The following is a 22142-nucleotide window of genomic DNA, read 5'->3' on the forward strand; positions in this document are numbered from 1 at the left end:
ATTTTGGGGGAGAGATTTTGAGACTCGATAAATATCCCGTTGTTATCAAATTTTTATCTGTTAGTTTTAGCATGCTGCAAACACGGTGATTTTTCTAATTCTGTCGTTCTGATTATGTTTGTTAGTTGACCTTCTATACTGTAAGTTAGAGTTTCCACTTCTTCTTCAATGTTTTTTTTTCATTTATTTTATTCTTTCTGGATTCATAGACTCCTCTTTTACTCAGTGGTTTTCAAACCATTAATTATTATTTACTTTGATGTTTAGCTTGTCCTAGGTTGGCTTCTGGGGCTGCGTCCCTTGACATGTCCTGGTTGCTGTATCCTTTGACATGTCCTCATCCTTCTCTGAGCACTTCCTTTCTTTATGGTATAAAAGACATTCCATCTCATGTTGTACTTTCCACACCTGCCCTAGAATTGGCCATTTCTGCCAAGGAAGCCTGGTTTATTTAAATAGGGGGTAGTATTTAGGTTGCAAAATTTGGGCTTTAGTTTTGCTCTTTGCCACTGCTTGTAGGACCTTTCAGTGGACAGAACCAAAAAATAAACATGTATACTCACACAAGTATCTATTCCTGAATACATCTATCCATACAGCTGAAAGCCATCAGGCAGGTCATCCTGTTATTTTCAACCCTAATCCAATACCACATGGTCTTTTCTAGCCTTTCTTCTTTTTGGTATTTTTGCCTTTCCTCTCCTACAGTCAGAATCCCGGCTCCCATCATCTTCCGTGGATTTACTTACTTGCCGTTCCTCCACGTGTGGTGCCGTCTCCCAGTCAGACGAGCTGTCTCCTCAGCTCTGGCCCCACTGACCCTGCTCAGGCAGGCGTCTCCTTGGCCCCGGTGCCGCAGGCTTGTGCTGGCTCCCAGAGTGCTCCTAGTCTCTTTCCTCCCCGTGGTCCAAGCCTGAGCTACTTGCCCCCCACCTCCCCATCAGTGCAGTAACACATCAGCTCAGGAGTAGGATTCCTTAATGCCTAGTAAGTGTCTGTTGTTCTTCAAGGCTGTTTACAAAGAATGGGTAAAGGGAAGGGAAGAGAGGGGAGAGAACTAAACTTACTGATGAGATCGAGGCCAGAATCAGAATGCAGGTTAAATGGAACAGTGGAAGTGTGTGTGTTCAGGAGACAGTCTTTGTTGTTTTTTGGAAAGACTGGAGTATGATAATTAGGAAGTAAGATTTACTCTTGGTCTTGGGCAAGGGGAATTCTATATAATAAGGGATGTTTTGAAATCTTTTGATATCTATAATTTGAAGTGTTTTTAGAAGGACAGAAAAACTGTGATATTACCCCTCCTCCTGTTTCCTTAAAGCAGGATAATTTTAGATAAGTAAGTAAGTAAAGTCGTTCAGTTGTGTCCGACTCTTTGCGATCCCATGGACAGTAGCCTACCAGGCCCCTCTGTCCATGGGATTCTCCAGGAAAGAGTACTAGAGTGGGTTGCCATTTCCTTCTCCAGGGGATCTTCCTGACCCAGGGATCGAACCCGGGTCTCCAGCATTGCAGGCAGATACTTTACCATCTGAGCCAGCAGGGAAGCCCATTAATTTTAGATACGCACATATTTGTATTAAGATTTCTTTTTTGTACCTTATGTCCTGCTAGCTATTTCTTTGGTGTAAACCAGCCTTGTTCATTTATAAAAGGTAACTGGAGAACTTCATAGCACAGTGATGATGCTCTCAGTCTTGGGACGTCACACAATGTGTCCCCAAAAACCTCCTGGTCAACTAGGTGCCATAGTTTTCTTTCTGTGCCTTTTGTTGCCGTGATAGAAGAGGGTTAGAACTGAGAATAGACTGGGGATATTATACAATTCAGCCTAAAATTATTAGGGGAGGGGAAGATGTTCCTCTCTGAGTCTAGATTAGATTTTAGAGCTCCTCTTACTGGGTTGTTACTCTGTTCTGTAAAATTACTCTATGACCCCAAAGAGCCATGCCTTCTGAGAAAGGTCTCCTGACAGCAAGAGCCCCAGGTAGGAGTGAAGCCAGGGTTGTAAGCAGAAGATACATAGTCAACCACTTTAATTTATTCAGCACTTTTCAACATTTGAGTAATAGCAGTGGTCTTTGAAAGGGATATTGTTGTTGCATGGCTCAGATGATAAAGAATCCACCTGCATTGTGGGAGACCTGGGTTCGGTCCGTGGGTTGGGAAGATCCCCTGGAGGAGGGCATAGCAACCCAGTCTAGTATTCTGGCTTGGAGAATCCCATGGACAGAGGAGCCTGGTGGGCTACAGTTCACGGGGTCGCAAACAGTCAGACATGACTGAGCGATTTAGCACATAAACCGTAATCCAAAATCTAGACCTGGCGTCACAGAACAACTGGATAGCATTACAGTCAATTAGAGTAACCAGTATAAATGAACTTATTTAGATAGTAAGTAAATTTTCTAACCTCTACATTTCTGTCTTTCTTTAATAAAGGACTGTCTTAGATCTGATGATGGGATTGACCTGATGGATTATTAAGGCATAGACCAAGAATTTATATGCATTGCAGGCCATTGAACTGAGATGTGTTCGGGCCAGACAGTCTGATTTTCATCCTCAGGTTGCCCATGAATGCAGAAAATAATTGTTATAAGCCCATTACTATTATGTGACACATCCTGAGGCTTGTAAGATGTGTAAACTAATAGTCACTGTATCAGGCTGCCTTGAAGTAAGTGGTCAGCGCAGTACATGCTTTCCCCCCGTTTCTGATTCTGAGCATACAGGTTTGCTTAATCCTGAGCATCAAGCTTCACGAAGAATTGCTTATCTTTTGGAAGGTAGCATTGGAAATGTGCTGTTCTTAACTCTGAAATTCTCTTTCAGATGCTGTCTTTGCCTTTCAACTCCGCAACCCGGTACACAATGGCCACGCTCTGTTAATGCAGGACACCCACAGGCAGCTTCTGGAGAGGGGCTACCGGCGCCCTGTCCTTCTGCTTCACCCCCTTGGGGGCTGGACAAAGGATGATGACGTCCCTCTGATGTGGCGGATGAAGCAGCACGCTGCAGTGCTGGAGGAAGGAGTCCTGAATCCTGAGACCACGGTGGTGGCCATCTTCCCGTCTCCCATGATGTATGCTGGACCAACTGAGGTAGATAGCTTTTAAGATTTGCTCTGCAGCAGTGTTGAAACCACTGTTAGTAACACAGCAGGTAGCCACAACAAACTTATCTTTGGATATTTCCTCCGATCATAGATCTGTTCTGAACATGAGGCTGGAGTACTCACCTGCTCTGTTGGGGATGCGCTCTAGAGGTGGCCCTGAGGAGGCAGTCTTGTTAGGAATGGGAAGGCAGGGAGAGGTTCTCTTGCTCTTACGGTGGTTTGTGGTCCCAGTCGTGAAGGAGGGAAAGTTCCTTGCAGACAGAGGGCTGGGCAACCTTGAGTCTGTATGACACAGGCTGTTGTCTGGCCCTTGTTACACAGATCTGACAGCATGCATCTTATCCCTTTAACAAAGTTCTAAGTCACTCTTCCCAGGGGACAGAATCGGCCTGATTTTTGCTTCTGGTATTTGAGTGGGAAGAAAAGGATGGTATCTTTAAAGAAAACATTCTTCATCTGTTCTCTATTGAAGGACTAATCGAGTCAGGAAATAAAATTGCTTCTTGATTTTGGGTGGAGTAGAGTTCTAGAGTTCTACTTAGCAGTCAAAAGGAACGTTTTGAGATCTTTTTATAACCATACATAAGGAAGAAGACTTAGGTTTTTGCTTCAAGGTAGAGTTGGCTTTCAAAAAATATTTGTTTGAATAAGGGGATAAATCAGTGAATGTCCTGAAAAACAGTGTGTGAAAAATTCCTAGCCAGCTTCGTATTGAGAGTTTAAGATAAAGAATGAAATGCACATTATTATTGCATTCTTTCTCGTTTTCACTTTGAAGGGAGATGAATTTACTTACTAGGTATGTTTGGGAGGCAAACCCTTTTAGAAGGATAAAAACAATTTAGTTGTAGATACTCTGTGATAGCTTCCTTAAAAAAAAATTTTTTTTAAGGAAATAAAACATGTTTGGCTGTTCCTTGGGATCAAGCCTGAAAATTTTTATTGGAGCTTAGTTGTGGGGTTGTATATTTTTTATCTAAGAAATACTGACAGAAAATTACAGTAACAGCAGGCTAAAAGTTTACAGGGTATTTGATTCTTCTCTTGGATCAGCCTGAATAATATATTAGAAGACATCAGGTAGAATTCCTCATAATCTTCCCTCTTTGTTGGTATAAAATATTCATAAGAATTGGGTGCTGAAAGCTGTTTTAGTTTCCCAGAGATCACCGTGTCTTTAGTTCTTACATCTTATTTTTTCTCTATTTGTTAATATTTATTTATGATTTTTGCATCCATATTTTTTAAGATATTATTTATTTTTTAGAGTTTATTTTCAATTGGAGGATAATTGCCTTACAATACTGTGTCGGTTTCTGCCATCTGTCAACATGTATCAGTCACAGGTACATGCACTCCCCTCTCTCCTGAGTTACTTTGGAAATAAAGTAACAATTTTGTTCCAGTAGTTTCCCAACCTCTTTTTTGGTTCTGTCTTCATCACCATCATTTTAAGGGAATCATTTGGAATGAAGTTCTCCAGAATTACCACATGAGTGGTTTTCAATGTGGGAGTGAGGGAAATGAATTTAGGGTTCAGGGCTGTTTATCAATAACTTCATTAAGAGCCAGTGAGGAAAATGAAAGAATTAATCTTGGCCTACTGAGGACATATTTTGTCCCATTTGTGTTTCTGATTCCTGTCTGAAAGGGAAGGTATGACATTTTATTACCTAAATAAACTAAAAACTGCTTTTGAGAAGGTGGCAACGAGGGGATAGACAAATAATAAAAACAGAAGAGAGAGCACCACACAGGGTCAAACATGCTGTTTTGTATACAATATTGTAAAGTAATTAGCCTCCAATTAAAATAAATAAATTTAAGTTAAAAAAAAAAAAGTTTTTAAGTCCTGTCATTTCAGAGCCAGGTGTGTCTCTTGAAGAAAATTCAGAGATCAAGGTACCTAAAGGTGCCCTTGGGTGCCTGCATTTTGGCTTTCCTCAGAGTCTTCCTTCTTGCAAGGCAAAGCTGATGAGGTGAGCTGGCTACAGCAAGCCCTCTCACGGCCTCAGATTTGACTCCTGTATGGCAACCCACTCCAGTGTTCTTGCCTGGAGAATCCCAGGGATGGAGGAGCCTGGTGGGCTGCCGTCTCTGGGGTCGCACAGAGTCGGACACGACTGAAGCGACTTAGCAGCAGCAGCAGCAGCAGCTACACCCGAGAGCGTGGTCTGGTTAAAACAGCATAGGCTCTTGGACCATCCTTGGCCTGGTTTGCCACCTAATCTTTGGTTCGACTTCTCTGAGCTACGTTTTAAGCTCCCAGAAAAGGGTAATTTAAGGCATGCACCAGGAGGTGGGACTAAATATTCTTTAAGGTTCTGTCTCATTCTCCTTATTTTCTTACTTGTCTTATTTGCTTTTAACTTCATATTGAACTATAATATACAAAGGAGAAAGTGCACATTTCCCAGGTATACAATTAAATGAATTTTTCCCATTTAAACAGTCGTGTGACCAGCACCCAGACAGGTGAAAAGACTGTTACCAGCACCCTTGACGATCTGCATCCTGCCCTCTCCTCTCCCCGCCGTCCTCCCCGCCATAGTCATCACTGTCCTCACTTCTCACAGCGTAGATCCCATGAGCTCATTGGAAATTCTGGGAAGCAGACTCTAAGAGAGAGATGAGCCTTCAGGAGGATAGCTCTTGGAAGCAGCGCTTGTGGAAGAAAGAGAAAGGCAGGGAGCAGAGTTGGGCTGGAGGAGAAGCTGAGCTGCAGTTTGGTCTTAGTGGAAGCCTGAGTTGATCCTGGGTGGGCTTCTGGAAAGGCCCTTCAAAGATGCTTTCAGTTGCACAAAAAGTAGTCACTTAAACCTCTGTGTTGACCAGTGGTTGGCTGCCCAGGGAGGGGGCCTGCCTTTGACCGCTGCGTCTTCTTTCTGCAGGGGCAATTTCTAAAGAGGGCTGACAGCCTGCCGGGTGTGTGCTGGCAGCCCTCCTCAAAGTGGGGAAGCAGTCCTTCTTCCCTTGGGGGCCTGGGCATTGCATCACGGCGCCTAGTCCAGCCTTTCCTCGTGCTTTTATAACTGAAATCACACTGTGCCTGCTCTGGCATTTGGCTTCTTTCCCTTTGCGTATGTTGGTGAGACTCACCTTACTCTTCTGTGTAGCTGATTGTAGTTGGTCACTCTCTGCCCCGTGGAGTATCCTGTCATGTCACTGCACCCAGTATTGTTGATGGGCATCACAGTTTCCAGTTGTTTGCTATTAAGAATAGTACTGGAGTGAAGATGTTCGTGCATGACTTTTCGTGGGCATTTCTGTTGGTTTAATACCTAGAATTCTAGATATTCTAGGGGTGAGCCTTTGCTCAGCTTTGGTGGATGTTGCCAGCCAATTTTCGAACGTGTTTGTACCATTTTAGCAATACATTCTCATCAGCAGTGTATTTCTTTAGCTAAACGTGGTTACTTGTTTCATTTGAGCCATTTTGGTCCTCTGGCTGTATGTAACCAAGTGTCCTGTATATACTTTTACTGTTTCTTATGCTAAGTCACTGTGAAGTACACTGAAATACAAGAAATACACTGCTGATGAGAATGTATCGCTAAAATTCAACCACGTTAGAAAATTGGCTGGCAACATCTACTGTTTCTTAACCAACCTCTAAAATATTTTCATCGAACCAGTTTCACTGAAGAGGAAATGGAGAAGTAAATGGGTTGTATGTATATACCATGATTGAGAATATAAGAATAGCCTGTTTTTATTGAGCGCTTCCGGCAGACAAATGTTCCAAGTGCTTTACGTGTATCAGCTAACTTCATCCTTAGAACGACGCTCAGAGAGCAGATAGATGATTATTATTCTCAATTCAGAGATGAGGAAACTGAGGTAGAGGGGTTAACATACCTGTTCAAGATCACACGGTAGTGTTGAGATAGTCTGGTTCCAGAGCCATGGGCTCTAACTGCCACAGAATGTTTTTCTTTTATCTTATCATATAAAATTAAAATATGTGGCCACAGATTTTTGGAAAACAGACTGGAAATAAATTCTTAAAGTATCCTATAGAAGTTACAAAACAGTGATTTAGGATGGCCTTGGCTGACATTGTTATCAGAGGTAGAATCTTTAGTACAGGGCTTTTCAAACTTATTTTTCATTTGTCACAAACCACAGTTGTGTGTTGTGATTATCGTTGTTTAATCTGTGCGTGCGTGCTCAGTCGCTTCAATTGTGTCCGACTCTTTGACCCATGGACTGTTATCTGCCAGGCTCCTCTGTCCATGGGATTTTCCAGGCAAGAATACTGGAGTGGGTTGCCATGCCCTCCTCCAGGGGATCTTCCTGACTCAGGGCTCAAACCCACCTCTCTTTTGTCCCCTGCATTGACAGGCAGGTTCTTTACCGCTAGTGCTACTTTTGAAGCCCTTGTTTAATCTATATTCTTAACTCTTTTTTTTTTTGGACACACCGCATAACGTGCTGGATCTTAGTCCCCAGCCAGCGATCAAACCTGTGCCCCTTGCATTGGAAGTGTGGAGTCCTAACCACTGGGCCACCAGGAATTTCCCTTACTCTCTGTATTCTTCTGATGGCTGCCTCATTGTTGTTCAGTTTTGAAGTTGTGTCCAACTCTTTGCAGTTGCATGCATTGCAGCAGTCCAGGCTTCCCTGGCCTTCACTATCGCCTGGAGTTTGATCAGACTCACATCTATTGAGTCGGTAATGCTATCCAACCATCTCGTCCCGCCTCATGGTAGTAGTCACATCTGCCTATTTTTTTTTAACTGTTGTTGTGAGAAGTAAATAGAATAAATATAAATCAGTAACACATTGCCTACCTTGTGACAATACATGGTAATTAATATCAACTGCCTTAAAAAACAGTAACAAACTGTGTTGCTGCAAGTTCTTAACATCCCTGGGATTCTGTCCCTGTCTCAGGGGAGCTGTGTACATCTCAAGGCTGCTCATCCATCTGTGTGAAGTTGTAGTGTTTTGATTATGGCAGAGAGCCTGGGATGACCAACTTCCTAACAGACTCCACATCAGAGCATGGATCTTCTGATTTGGAATATCCATTGGTGTTTGACAGGATAAAGCTCAAATAAAGAATATGAAGACAAATGAAAATAACCATTTCTTGAATGCCTGAATATGTGGCTATCATATACCGAGCAGATTCTTTGTGCATATTATATAACCTCATCCCCACAACAGTTCAGTGAGATAGCTGTTATTTCCATTTTACAGCTGAAGTTACTGAAGCTCAGAGAGACCAAGTAATGTAACTATGGTCTGTACAGGAAAACTGAAGCTGGACAGTAATTAAAGCAGTAAAAATAGATTTTTATTCGGGGACTATTGCAACATGGGGAAAAGAGACCGAAACAGAGACCTGGGCTCAGTTGAATCCATCATGGTCAAGTGGAGATTTATAGCCAAGGAGCAGAGTGGTGGTCAGTGGCTGGAAAATTACTAGAAGGAAACATCAGAAACAACGGGTATGGGATGATTCTGGTTAAATGGACCTAGCAGGATCCTTGCTGAAGGCAGGACAGCCTGTTCACATACCACTTGGAGGTGGTAGGGATGAAGAATTTGATCATGTATTGAGGATGGAGGGGCTGTAGACTGACTTAGCAAGATTTTTGCCACAGTTGGTAGTATAAGCCCTACAAGGTGGATTCTGAAGGTCAGGGCATTGAGAGCTTGGAGGAACCTCATCAAAGTTAGGTCAAGGAGGGAATCTTGGTCATATCTTAAAACCAGCAAGATGTGCAAATGGACCTGAAACTCAAGCTTTTCTGACTCCAAAGTCTGTGTCTTCTTTTCATCAGGCTCCTTGCTGCCTGGAAGCCTGTCAGGGGCCATAGCAGTCGGTAGGAGGGCAAAGAGGTTAAAGATGCCCCGTGCCAACACAGAGCTCCCAGGCTTCCTAGAAGGGAATAAAGGCATATTAGAGCAGTTTCTGCATGTAAATCTCTGGGGTGTCAGTTACATGCTAAGAGCTGTGGCTCTTGTCAGAAAGCACTGCATCTGGTACCCAAGCAAAGGCAATTTTTAACTTCTGAACTTCTACAGAACAAACTTAAGAAATTCTGACAAATACCTCCATATTTTAAACTATTAAATATTTTAATGTTTATGACCTGGCAGGATTTAAACTGTTATATTGAGTGGCTTTTGAAAACTATCCATTTCTTTTTCTCAAGTGCCTCACTTGTGTGCTTGACTTATTTGGCTTATTCACAGCCTCAAATGAATTTTTTTATAGTTAAAAAAACACACACAACACTCATTTTTGTAGCTTTTCCAGTGACATCAGGACAAAGTTTGCCAGTAATGCTCATTTGCCAACTAATAATAATAAAATAAAAGCAATGACTCTTCCTTTAATCATTTTCTGTAGGTCATTTAGAAGGCATTGGTACCGGATTTGTTTCTCCAGCACAAATGCTTCTCAGAATGATGAGCAGCTGTTAGCCTATTTGGTTATCAACAGGATGTCCCTGATTTTCCAGTCTGTAAAAGATTTGATGGCTTGATTCCTAAATTCCATTTTAGGAATTGGGTAGGTGGGGGCAGGGCAGCATGTGGTGGGAGAGCTACTTCTCTAATGCTAAAAAATTGTCCCATCTCACTAAATGCTATAATCCATTTATATAAAGGACAAATAATGCTTTTTAAGATGTGTTACATGAACGTGCTGAAAGTAAGATATATCTTGGAATGTAGACATGTGCAGTAAGTTTTCTCTTGGTCTTTAAGGCATTTGAATGAAAATTACCGGTTGAATTCTGGAGAAAATGTATCATTATAAGCTGCCATGAAAGTTATTGGTGCAGTTAGTAAATGACTCCTTAGTAGCAACTGATTGTATTTAATTGAGCAAATGCCCTTAATCAGGGACAGTAGGAGCATTCTGCCACGTGATGCAGTATATTCGTTTAATTAGTCCAAGCTTTACACCGCTATCTGGAGCAGTAAATAGGAAGTCTATTAAGGTTTAAACCCTGTTCTTCCCCATAAACACTTCCAAGCCTTTAACAACTAAAGGGACAGCTCTTAGGATCTGAGCCTAAGTATAGGAGCCATAAACCCCCGAGTTTTAATTATAACCTTTGACTCTCTTTGAGCTCTTTGATCATTTTGTCTTCTGGTCATTTATTTTATTAATGTTTCTGGAATAGTGCAACACAGATTCACAATCTCTTATCTGAAGTACTTGGGGTCATGTATTACTTAATCCTGCTTATGGGCCTGGGGCATAAAACACATTTAGTATTTCTTAACAAAATGAATGCTTTTCCACATTAATTGGGATCAGCAAAGGCCACAGATAAACTTTGTCAGTTTTGATCAATTTTGCTAATGTTAGTTTTAAAAAATGGTTTTTGGATTTCAGATGGTTACCGTAAGATTATTGAACACATCCCTTTGGTAGTATGTACATGTATCACATCATCATGTTGAAAACTTTAAACCTACATAATGTTGTATGTCAGTTACATCTTGTTAAAGCTGGAAAAAAATGAAGTTCAGATTTTTGGATAGGGAATTGTGGATCTTTATCACAAAAACATTTAAAGTCTGTTGATTTATTTTAAAAATAACTTTGGGCTTCCCTGGTGGCACAGTGGTAAAGAATCCGCCTGCCAGTGCAGGAGTCATGGGTTGCATCCCTGGAGAAGGAAATGGCAACCCACTCCAGTATTCTTGCCTAGGAAATCCCATGGACAGGGGAGAGCCTGGCGGGCTACAGTCCACGAGATCGCTAAGAGTCAGGCACTACTGAGCGATTGAGCAGCAGCAGCATCTTTATTTTATACACTTTTAGCTTATATGTATCTTGAAAAGTGAAATCACTAATTTAATTCAGAGACATTAGATTTTATAGGTGTTTCAGATGCTTTTCACAGGGAAGGAGGAATATACCCTGTTTTCCTCCTGACTTTGCCATAGACTTCCAGCTCAGAATCTGTTCTTGTCTGTTTCTTACTCTGGCAGCATCAAGATCAAATATTGTCTTTTAGTTTGGCCTTTCACTTTTCCCTGCAGTTGTAATCTATGCTGTTTCTTCCCTAAATGTAGCTTGTATTTTCTCTCCTGCTCTGAGTCCTATCTTGTAGGGCATGACAGTTAAGTAGCTCCACGTGAATTGGTATGCATAGACTTTGGCATTGGAGAGACCCAATGTCAAATACTCCTCTTAGTTATTCATTTTGCAACTTTGAGTGTATTATTGAAAGTTTTCTTATTTGTAAAATAGAAATATTGACTATCTTATTGATTTACTCTAAACATTAAATGGGAGAAGGCAATGGCACCCCACTCCAGTACTGTTGCCTGGAAAATCCCGTGGATGGAGGAGCCTGGTAGGCTGCAGTCCATGGGGTCAAGAAGAGTCGGACACGACTGAGCGACTTCACTTTCACTTTCCATTTTCATGTTAGAGAAGGAAATGGCAACTCATTCCAGTGTTCTTGCCTGGAGAATCCCATGGACGGAGAAGCCTGGTAGGCTGCAGTCCATGGGGTCGCACAGAATCGGACACGACTGAAGCGACTTAATAGTAGTAAACATTAAATGAAATATTCATAAAACACTTTGTTTTCATGTTAGGAAGAACTTAATAACTAGCGCCTGTTTTTTCTTCACTCGCCCCTGTGAAGGATCTCATGAAATGTTTTCCAGTGACATCATGGTTGCCTTCCTGTGGTTCCTTAAAATAATAATCATTGAGGAGGTGGAGAGACAGAAAAGAGTCAAAGACTTTTGGCATTTACGAAAAACAAATTTTGGGGTCCCTGGGCTTGGGAAGCTGAAGCGGGAGGAGGACTGTGGATTTGCTGTCTCCCCCATGACCCTCTTTACACCTGCCAGTGGCCTGGGCTCAACCAGGGCAAAGTAATTTACAAGAATAAAACAGTTTGGTTGCTGATGGTTCTGAACAAATCCTTCTCTCACATTTGAGTTATGTTATTTTGAACCCTGAGACATCTGAGGTTTATCCTTGAAGAGAGAGGAAATCTTTGGGAAAGTCTGTATTTTACGAATCAGGCCTCAATTCTTAATGCTCAGAATGAAGGGTTTGGATTCCATAATCTAAACACTACTTTTCAACTCTTAAAATTGTGTGATGGGCATAATTATAAGGTATGTCTAATTCTCTTCTACAAGCTGGAGAATGGCATATGTAAGTAGATCTCATCATTTTCGCATTGCAAATCAGAACTACGACTCTTACGATGACTGAATAGTGTTCCATGTCTGTGCAGAGCTATGGGAATTGGTCGAAGCGCTTAGAACGCTTAGTTGTGCAGAGATTGGAAATGATAAGTACCTAGGATCTACATGGCGGTAAGGATAAACCTTGTCTTTATTTGCCTCTCTAGATTTTCCCAGTCAACTTGAAGAGATTAAAATCATTCTTGCCATTCAGAGATCAAGAGGCAGACCATTAAGATTTGGGAATTTCAAGAAAATAGGTTACTACTAAAGTGTTGTGATAATGTATAACCAAGATGTGCAGGAATTTTAACGTGAAATTCAAGAGATGAATGAAAATACGGATGTTTTTACCCAACAAAAGTAGTTAATTGGTTTGACTTTAAAGAATTTTTGTAGCATTAAGACAAGTACCTTTTTGACAATTTGGAAAAGAAAATTTGCATTACAAAAACAGCTTCCGTGTCTGAAGTTCTTTCACAAATCAGTTGAATATATGAATTTGGCTTTATGATGTGGTTACTTTAATAGACTTCATTATAGTTAAAGAAAATCTTGATGTGAAATGTATAAAGAAATAGGTGATTTAAGTAGGGACTTAAATAAATGTTCTGTTTGTTATCTTCAGTTTTTTAATTAAACAAAATTGAAAATATTATATGCTTAATCTGCCAGGTTTCTAGGACAGTGGAATTTCTCCACCGTTGGGTAGGAAGAAGGTATAGGACTAGTGGTGTTATATGTTATGTGGTATAGTCCAGATTTATAACATTATGATGTAATATAATTTTAAATTTGAAAAATATTTTTTTTTTTCTCTCAGAAGCCACTGAAAATTAAATTTACCAAAATCTTTGGTAGCTTAAAGAGCGGAGGATACAGTATAGTACAGTTCAGTCGCTCAGTCGGGTCCAACTCTTTGCAACACCATGGACCACAACACGCCAGGCCTCCCTGTCCATCACCAACTCCCGGAGTTCACTCAAACTCATATCCATTGAGTCGGTGATGCCATCCAGCCATCTCATCCTCTGTCGTCCCCTTCTCCTCCTGCCCTCAATCTTTCCCAGCATTAGGGTCTTTTCAAAGGAGTCGGTTCTTCACATCAGGTGGCCAAAGTATTGCAGTTTCAGCTTCATCATCAGTCCCTCCAATGAATATTCAAGACTGATTTCCTTTAGGATGGACTGGTTGGATCTCCTTGCAGTCCAAGGGACTCTCAAGAGTCTTCTTCAACACCGCAGTTCGAAAACATCAATTCTTCAGCACTCAGCTTTCTTTATAGTCCAACTCTCACATCCACACATGACTACTGGAAAAACCATAGCCTTGACTAGGCGGACCTTTGTTGGCAAAGTAATGTCTCTGCTTTTTAATATGCTGACTTGGTTGGTCATAACTTTTCTTCCAAGGAGCAAGCATCTTTTAATTTCATGGCTGCAATCACCATCTGCAGTGATTTTGGAGCCCCCTAAAATAAAGTCTGTCACTGTTTCCACTGTTTCCCCATCTATCTGCCATGAAGTGATGGGACCAGATGCCATTATCTTAGTTTTCTGAATGATGAGCTTTAAGCCAACTTTTTCACTCTCCTCTTTCACTTTCATCAAGAGGCTCTTTAGTTCTTCTTTTTCTACCATAAGGGTGGTGTCATCTGCATATCTGAGATTATTGATATTTCTCCCAGCAATCTTGATTCCAGCTTGTGCTTCCTCCAGCCCAGGGTTTCTTATGATGTATTCTGCATATAACTTAAATAAGTAGAGTGACAATTTATAGCCTTGATGTACTCCTTTCCCTATTTGGAATCAGTCTCTTGTTCCATGTCCAGTTCTAACTGTTGCTTCCTGACCTGCATACAGATTTCTCAAGAGACAGGTCAGGTGGTCTGGTATTCCCATCTCTTGAAGAATTTTCCATGGGTTGTTGTGATCCACACAGTCAGGCTTTGGAATAGTCAATAAAGCAGAAATAGATGTTTTTCTGGAACTCTCTTGCTTTAATGGTGATCCAACGGATGTTGGCAATTTGATCTCTGGTTCCTCTGCCTTTTCTAAAACCAGCTTGAACACCTGGAAGTTCACGGTTCACGTATTGCTGAAGCCTGGCTTGGAGAATTTTGAGCATTACTTTACTAGTGTGTGAGATGAGTGCGATTGTGCAGTAGTTTGAGCATTCTTTGGCATTGCCTTTTTTTGGTATTGGAATGAAAACTGACCTTTTCCAGTCCTGTGGCCACTGCTGAGTTTTCAAATTTGCTGGCATATTGAGTGCAGCACTTTCACAGCATCATCTTTCAGGATTTGAAATAGCTCAACTGGAATTCCATCAGCTCCATTAGCTTTGTTGGTCATGATGGTTCCTAAGGCCCACTTGACTTCACATTCCAGGATGTCTGGCTCTAGGTGAGTGATCACACCATTGTAGGTATCTGGGTCATGAAGATCTTTTTTTGTACAGTTCTTCTTTGTATTCGTGCCACCTCTTCTTAATATCTTCTACTTCTGTTAGGTCCATACCATTTCTGTCCTTTATTGAGCCCATCTTTGCGTGACATGTTCCCTTGGTATCTCTAATTTTCTCGAAGAGAGCTCTAGTCTTTCCCATTCTATTTTTTCCTCTATTTCTTTGCACTGATCACTGAGGAAGGCTTTCTTATCTCTCCTTGTTATTCTTTGGAACTCTGCATTCAAATGGGTATATCTTTCTTTTTCTCCTTTACTTTTCGCTTCTGTTCTTTTCACAGCTATTTGTAAGGCCTCCTCAGACAACCATTTTGCTTTTTTTGCATTTCTTTTTCTTGGGGATGGTCTTGATCCCTGTCTCCTATACAATGTCATGAACTTCCATCTGTAGTTCTTCAGGCACTCTATCAGTTCTAATCCCTTGAATCTATTTCTCTCTTCCACTGTATAATTGTATAGGATTTGATTTAGGCCATACCTCAGTGGTCAAGTGGTTTTCCCTACTTTCTTCAATTTCAGTCTGAATTTGGGATTAAGGAGTTCATGATCTGAGCCACAGTCAGCTCCTGGTCTTATTTTTGCTGACTGCATAGAGCTTTTCCATCTTTGGCTACAAAGAATATAATCTGATTTTGGTAGATGATAGGTAACTATTTTCTAATGGAGTCAGGGAGCAAATGAGACTTTTATGTTTATAAAAAGGGGCATGGATTAAACATCATATTGCAATGATTCAAGAACTATTCTAATTCTAAAGTGTTTACATTGTAAATATTCTGTGTATGGAGATAAGTAATTTTGGTTCCTATATGTCACTGATTTTTGGTTTGTTAGTTGCACAATATCTTAATCTGTGATGGATGGCAGGGAGAACCATAACAGGATTTGCATAGATCAATATTATTTGAGAACTGATTATAATTTGAATTGTGAATACTCCCCTTTTAGCACTATTGGGTAGCAAAACTTAATTCTTACTTGTATCGCTTACATTGTTGAAGTAAGTTATGTGGAGTCAAAAAAACATTAGCTGCAAAAATGTACTTGGGGAGGGATTTCTGAAACAAATACCGATTTTTTTCAATGACAATTGCTGGCTGTGAATTGTTATTATTCTCCCATCCTTTTTATTTGATTTGATTTACAATGTTGTGTTAGTTTCAGATTCTCTTCCATTATAGGTTTATTACCAGATAATGAATATAGTAACAATACAGAATATACTGCTATACAGAACATTCTTATTTATTTTATATATAGTCATGTCTGTCTGTTAATCCCATAGTCCTAATTTATTCCCCTCCCCTTTCCCCTTTGGTAACTATAACTTTGTTTTCTATGTCTGTGAGTCTGTTTCTATTTGGTAAGTAAGTTCATTTGTACCAGTATTTTAAGATTCCACAATCAGATCAGATCAGATCAGATCAGTCGCTCAGTCGTGTCTGACTCTTTGCGTCCCCATGAATCGCAGCACGCCAGGCCTCCCTGTCCATCACCAACTCCCAGAGTTCACTCAGACTCACGTCCATCGAGTCAGTGATGCCATCCAGCCATCTCATCCTCTGTCGTCCCCTTCTCCTCCTGCCCCCAATCCCTCCCAGCATCAGAGTCTTTCCCAATGAGTCAACTCTTCGCATGAGGTGGCCAAAGTACTGGAGTTTCAGCTTTAGCATCATTCCTTCCAAAGAAATCCCAGGGCTGATCTCCTTCAGAATGGACTCGTTGGATCTCCTTGCAGTCCAAGGGACTCTCAAGAGTCTTCTCCAACACCACAGTTCAAAAGCGTCTATTTTTCGGCACTCAGCCTTCTTCACAGTCCAACTCGCACATCCATACATGACCACAGGAAAACCCATAGCCTTGACTAGACGAACCTTTGTTGGCAAAGTAATGTCTCTGCTTTTGAATATGCTATCTAGGTTGGTCATAACTTTCCTTCCAAGGAGTAAGCGTCTTTTAATTTCATGGCTGCAGTCACCATCTGCAGGGATTTTGGAGCCCCCAAAAATAAAGTCTGCCACTGTTTCCACTGTTTCCCCATCTATTTCCCACGAAGTGGTGGGACCGGATGCCATAATCTTCGTTTTCTGAATGTTGAGCTTTAAGCCAACTTTTTCACTCTCCACTTTCACTTTCATCGAGAGGCTTTTGAGTTCCTGTTCACTTTCTGCCTTAAGAGTAGTGTCATCTGCATATCTGAGGTTATTGATATTTCTCCCGGCAATCTTGATTCCAGCTTGTGTTTCTTCCAGTCCAGCGTTTCTCATGATGTACTCTGCATAGAAGTTAAATAAACAGGGTGACAATATACAGACTTGACGAACTCCTTTTCCTATTTGGAACCAGTCTGTTGTTCCATGTCCAGTTCTAACAGTTGCTTCCTGACCTGCATACAGGTTTCTCAAGAGGCAGGTCAGGTGTTCTGGTATTCCCATCTCTTTCAGAATTTTCCACAGTGTATTGTGATGCACATAGTCAAAGGCTTTGGACTAGTCAATAAAGCAGAAATAGATGCTTTTCTGGAACTCTCTTGCTTTTTCCATGATCCAGTGGGTGTTGGCAATTTGATCTCTGGTTCCTCTGCCTTTTGTAAGACCAGCTTGAACATCAGGAAGTTACTAGAGATCAGTGGAGAAATAACTCCAGAAAGAATGAAGGGATGCAGCCAAAGATTCCACAATAGGTGATATCTTTTAAATGTCTTTCTCCGATTCACTTCAGTTAGTATGATAATCTCTGGATACATTCATGTTGTTGTAAATGTCAGGATTTCATTCTTTCTTGTGGCTGAGTAGTATTCCATTGCATAAATATAGCTGTTGAGCTAAGAAGGCAGAGATTGGGTTTCAGGGCTGCTGAAGCAACGAGACTTGCAGCACAGAACTAAGGCAGGGCTTCCCTGGTGGCTCAGTTAGTAACGAATCTGCCTGCATGCGGGAGACCTGGGTTCAATCTCTGGGTCAGGAAGATCCCCGGGGAAGGAAATGGCTGCCCACTCCAGTATTTTTTCCTGGAGAATTCCATGGGGATTCCATAGAGGAGCCTGGTGGGCTACAGTCCATGGGGTCACAAAGGGTCGGACACAACTGAGTGACTAATGCTTTCACTTTCAGGACAAGAGAAGATGTGAGGGTGTTCCCCAGGGTTCCTTGGCCTGCTTTTGTGCAGGGCAAGACTCTGAGGCCTGGTAGAGAGTAGCTACAATAAGTTTGAGAGTGGATGGAAGGTACTAGAGGTTATTCATTGTTGAAAGATGACATTGCAGCCTAGCTAAAGTGGAGAAATCTTGTTAACATCTTAGATATGCAACTAAGACACCAGAAACAAATGCTTTTGGAAAATAGGCCACATTGTCCAGAAAGCGTGTTATCAATTTGTTTACAGTCAGTAAGTGGGAAATCACACAGAATTGGACAGGGGAAGTTTAAAGAATTGTTAAACTTTAATAGCTGCTGCTGCTAAGTCATTTCAGTCGTGTCTGTCTCTGTGCGACCCCATAGACGGCAGCCCACCAGGTTCCGCCGTCCCTGGGGTTCTCCAGGCAAGAACACTGGAGTGGGGTGCCATTGCCTTCTCTGAACTTTAATAGAGAAGTAACTAAAAAATGCAGAGTGAACTCTGAAGGGTACCCTAGGGCTGAGGGAGATTACCAAAGGAAGGGTAGAATTGGAAAAGGGATCCTCTCCCCAAGGCTGGGCTTCAGATCTCATTGGAAAAGGTATGGTTTCTTCCCACTGGATGGTGAAATTGAGTGGACTCTCTGGACCACACTGGTTCATAACAGTGTGCCAGATGCCAGATAACAGGAAACAACCCTCTTTCTGGTTCACAGGCTGCTGCTGCTGCTGCTAAGTTGCTTCAGTGTGTCCGACTCTGTGCGACTCCATAGACAGCAGCCCACCAGGCTCTGCTGCCCCTGGGATTCTCCAGGCAAGAACACTGGAGTGGGTTGCCATTTCCTTCTCCAATGCATGAAAGTGAAAAGTGAAAGTGAAGTCACTCAGTCGTGTCCGACTCTTAGCGACCCCATGGACTGCAGCCGACCAGGCTCCTCCATCCATGGGACTTTCCAGGCAAGAGTACAGGAGTGGGGTGCCATTGCCTTCTCCAGGTTCACAGGCTAGCTGAGGCTAAAGACTGGTGAGCTCAGTGGGGGTCACAGCATTCATTGGGAGCTGGCTTGCTGCCAGATTGGTGCACACTGTGAGATACCCATGTAGCAATTAATGCAGGAAGCAACTCTCTGAGGCACAGTCTAGCACAGCGGGATACGTGAGTAAGCAGAGGGAGTCAGGAAGCTGCTAGTGGGAGGCTTGGAGTGCACTGGTGTTTGCATTAGGAGGACTGTAGCGAGGTGATCACTGGACTCAGGCTAGGGCTTTGAGGTTGTCGAAGGAGTGTGCACTTTGGGTTTGCTGCTGGACCCCTGTGCCACCAAATGGCCCCATATTCAGGTACCGCTACTCATCCTTCCTCCTGCAGTGTCCCTCTAATGCCCTCTGCTGATTTAACATTGTGCTCACTGTGAAGGAGAAATGCCTAGTTTTCAATCCATTTTCTCAGCAAATACTAAGGGTGAATTTGGAGTTGAAAGGCAGTAGGTTGGCAATTGGTCCAAAAAACTGGACTGAACCTGCCCAATAGAGCTTAAAATTGAGCCTCAAAAAGATAAGAAGACGTGCCAGTAAATTACCTGCCTGCTGGAATCAGGCTCTTAACATTCTAAACGAGAACAGCATTATTCAGGGTCCTTAACACAAATCATTCACAAGTCCAGCATACAACAAATTATTGGAAATAAGCAAGGAACTGTGATTTATAATCCAGAATAAAAACTTTCACTAGAAGCGTACCTTTAGATGATGCTGATGTTGGAATTAACAAATAAGACCATTGAAGCTTCTTAAACAAAAATATTGTCTTTGGATGGGGAATCTCAGAAAAGTGGAAGCTGAAAAAAATCAAGTGGAAAACTAAGGGCTAAAAAAGTATAGTATCTGAAACGGAAATGTTTATTGGATAAACTTAAAAGCTGACTAGAGTTGGCAGAAGAAAAAGGTCAGTGAGTTTTTTAAAACTCTGTAGGAATTTTTTGAAAAAGGAAAATAAATGGGAGAAAACAAGCAGAGCCTCAGTAACTTGTGGACAATCTCAAGCCATCTAACATATGTATGAATGAAGTTCTGAAAGAGAGAGAGAGAATGTGGCACAAAAACTTTTTGGAAAAAAAAAAAGTGGTTGTAAGTTTTCTGCAATTGGTGGAAAACATCAGCCTACAAATTCAAGAAGCCCAGTAAATATAAGAAAGGATAAACCCAGAGAAAACCACAGTTAGGTACATAGTAGCCAACCTGCTGAAAATTTATGATAGAGAGGAACCTTAAAAGCAGAGAGATGGGGAGAGGAAGAGGGAACAGTAGGGGAGTAATGAGAGTGATGGCTGGCTTCTCAAGCGCATTATGAGCTAGAAGCAATGGAGTAGCATTTTCAAGAGAGAAAAAAAGTAGAAACATGTCTAGTAATCTAGAATTCTATAGTCAAGCAAAAATAAAGGTGAAGGGAAGACATTTCAGGTAAGTGAAAGTTGAGAGTTTTATTAATGGGGAAAAAAAGTTTTTCAGGAATCCTCTAGACAGCTTCCCAAGAGATTGTTATTTGCGCAGGCACCCATGCTATATTGCTGGGAAAGCAAGGACGTAGCATTTTCATCCTTTAGGGGGAGGTTTCTGTCACTAAGGAATAGGGAGCTCAGAGAGAAATCAGTTGTTGTGGAGGCAACGAGCAGTGTTTGCCACATGTGAATTAAATTACTCTTATAATCAGAAAAAAATGACAAAGCTGTTTGTTCTTTGCTACACAGATGAAAGTAAAGCAGAAAATAAGTCCTTTGTTGTTAGGTTGGCCATTTACAGATTCTTATAGGGGTTCATAGAAAACTTTTAGGCATCATCATGTAGTCCTTCAGTATGGATTCAGTTTCCTGATAATTATGCTAGCCAATGGCATAAAAAGATAAGGAATACATCCTGACCTCAGTCTGCCGGATAGACAGACAGTTCTTTCTGGGTTTTAACAACCATCTTCTGGGCAGCATGTCATCTTCTTCAGAGAGGAAAGGAGTTTTCTTTAGAAATTCTGGTCAGGAAGCAATTAATTCAACTGTGATGGTCAGGAAATACTTCACAGAGTAATAGTAATAGTGGCAGTAATAACCACTTTCCTTTATTGAAGGCCAGGTAGTATCCTGAGTACTTTCAAAACTTCCAACAATCTTATGCATTACGTGTTATCATTCTCATTTTTATAAATTAGGAAACTGAGGCTTGTGTAAAGAAGTTGCTTAAGATCCTTCTATCAGTGAGGGGCAAAGCTAGGATTCAAATCTAGGACAGCCTGACTTGAAAGCCTACGTTCCTAACCAGATACCAGTGGCCATGGCTGACTTGCATTCACTTCATTAAAACATATTACCTGTTCAGTAGGTTATAAGTTGACTCACACTAGGCTTTCTTGGAAGAATGACATTTGATTTGCTTACTCATGGCTGTTAAAAATCATAAAGTTTTCTCATAAGGGAACCATTCATTAAAATATACATTGAAACCATTTAGGTTGCCTGCAGGGGAAAGCTGACTCCATGTTTGTTGTGTTTACATGTAATTTACTCATATACCTTCTAAAAGAAGTCAGAGAAGCAATTACATTTTCTGACAGTTTTATAAGGCAGACTTATAACTGGCCCATGTCACCAATATGCTTTTGAAATATATTCCTGGCTTATTGACCAGTTGGCACTTGAATGATTTAAGCATCCAGACGTAAATATATAATGAGCAAAGTAAGTTCACCTAAGTTCAGAAAACTTAGACTGCCCTTTTAATTTAACTCTGTAAGCAGTAGCTATTTTTCATGAGGCAGAAAAGATTTTACATTTAAGTGGAGTTGCAGAGTACTTAATTGATGATTTGATGCTGACTGACCCCTTGATACAAATTGAGTCTGAACAAGTGGAATTCTTCTGTGTGTCTGCTGCGAAGGGGCAGAGGGAAATGAGCAGATATTTCATGAAGAGCTGAATCTGGGGTGAATGGAGGAAGGGGTGGTGTATGTGGAGAACAAAGGTCGTGTGGCTTCATGCTTTGCCATCTGGTGCATACAGAACTACTGCAGCTCACTGCAAGCAGAAGTAACACTGTAGTGGAAAAAGAGGTAGTTACAGGGCCTTAGGTCCTTTCTCTTCAGCTGGCTCATGAGGAAAGCAAACTAGGCTAGTGCTCAAGAGGCTTTGTAATGATCCACATCTGCAAGTGGCACACATCACTTTGGCTTTCATTTCTTTGGTCAGAACTCAGTGGTGGGGAGACTGAGAATTGTAT

At 41.4% G+C, this 22142-nt stretch overlaps 1 protein-coding gene across 2 annotated transcripts in view; it reads left to right on the top strand.

The window, feature by feature from the left end:
- The window catches only part of PAPSS1 (3'-phosphoadenosine 5'-phosphosulfate synthase 1), a 112808-nt gene that overhangs the window by 70105 nt on the left and 20561 nt on the right, over positions 1 to 22142 (top strand). For both annotated transcript variants that reach the window (XM_019962341.2, XM_019962342.2), the window contains exon 10: positions 2836 to 3104. In XM_019962341.2, the coding sequence (XP_019817900.2) occupies positions 2836 to 3104 (269 nt within the window). The remainder of the gene's footprint in view (positions 1 to 2835; positions 3105 to 22142) is intronic.

This window comes from Bos indicus, chromosome 6 (genome assembly GCF_029378745.1).
Source record: "Bos indicus isolate NIAB-ARS_2022 breed Sahiwal x Tharparkar chromosome 6, NIAB-ARS_B.indTharparkar_mat_pri_1.0, whole genome shotgun sequence".
Taxonomy (NCBI): Eukaryota; Metazoa; Chordata; class Mammalia; order Artiodactyla; family Bovidae; genus Bos; species Bos indicus.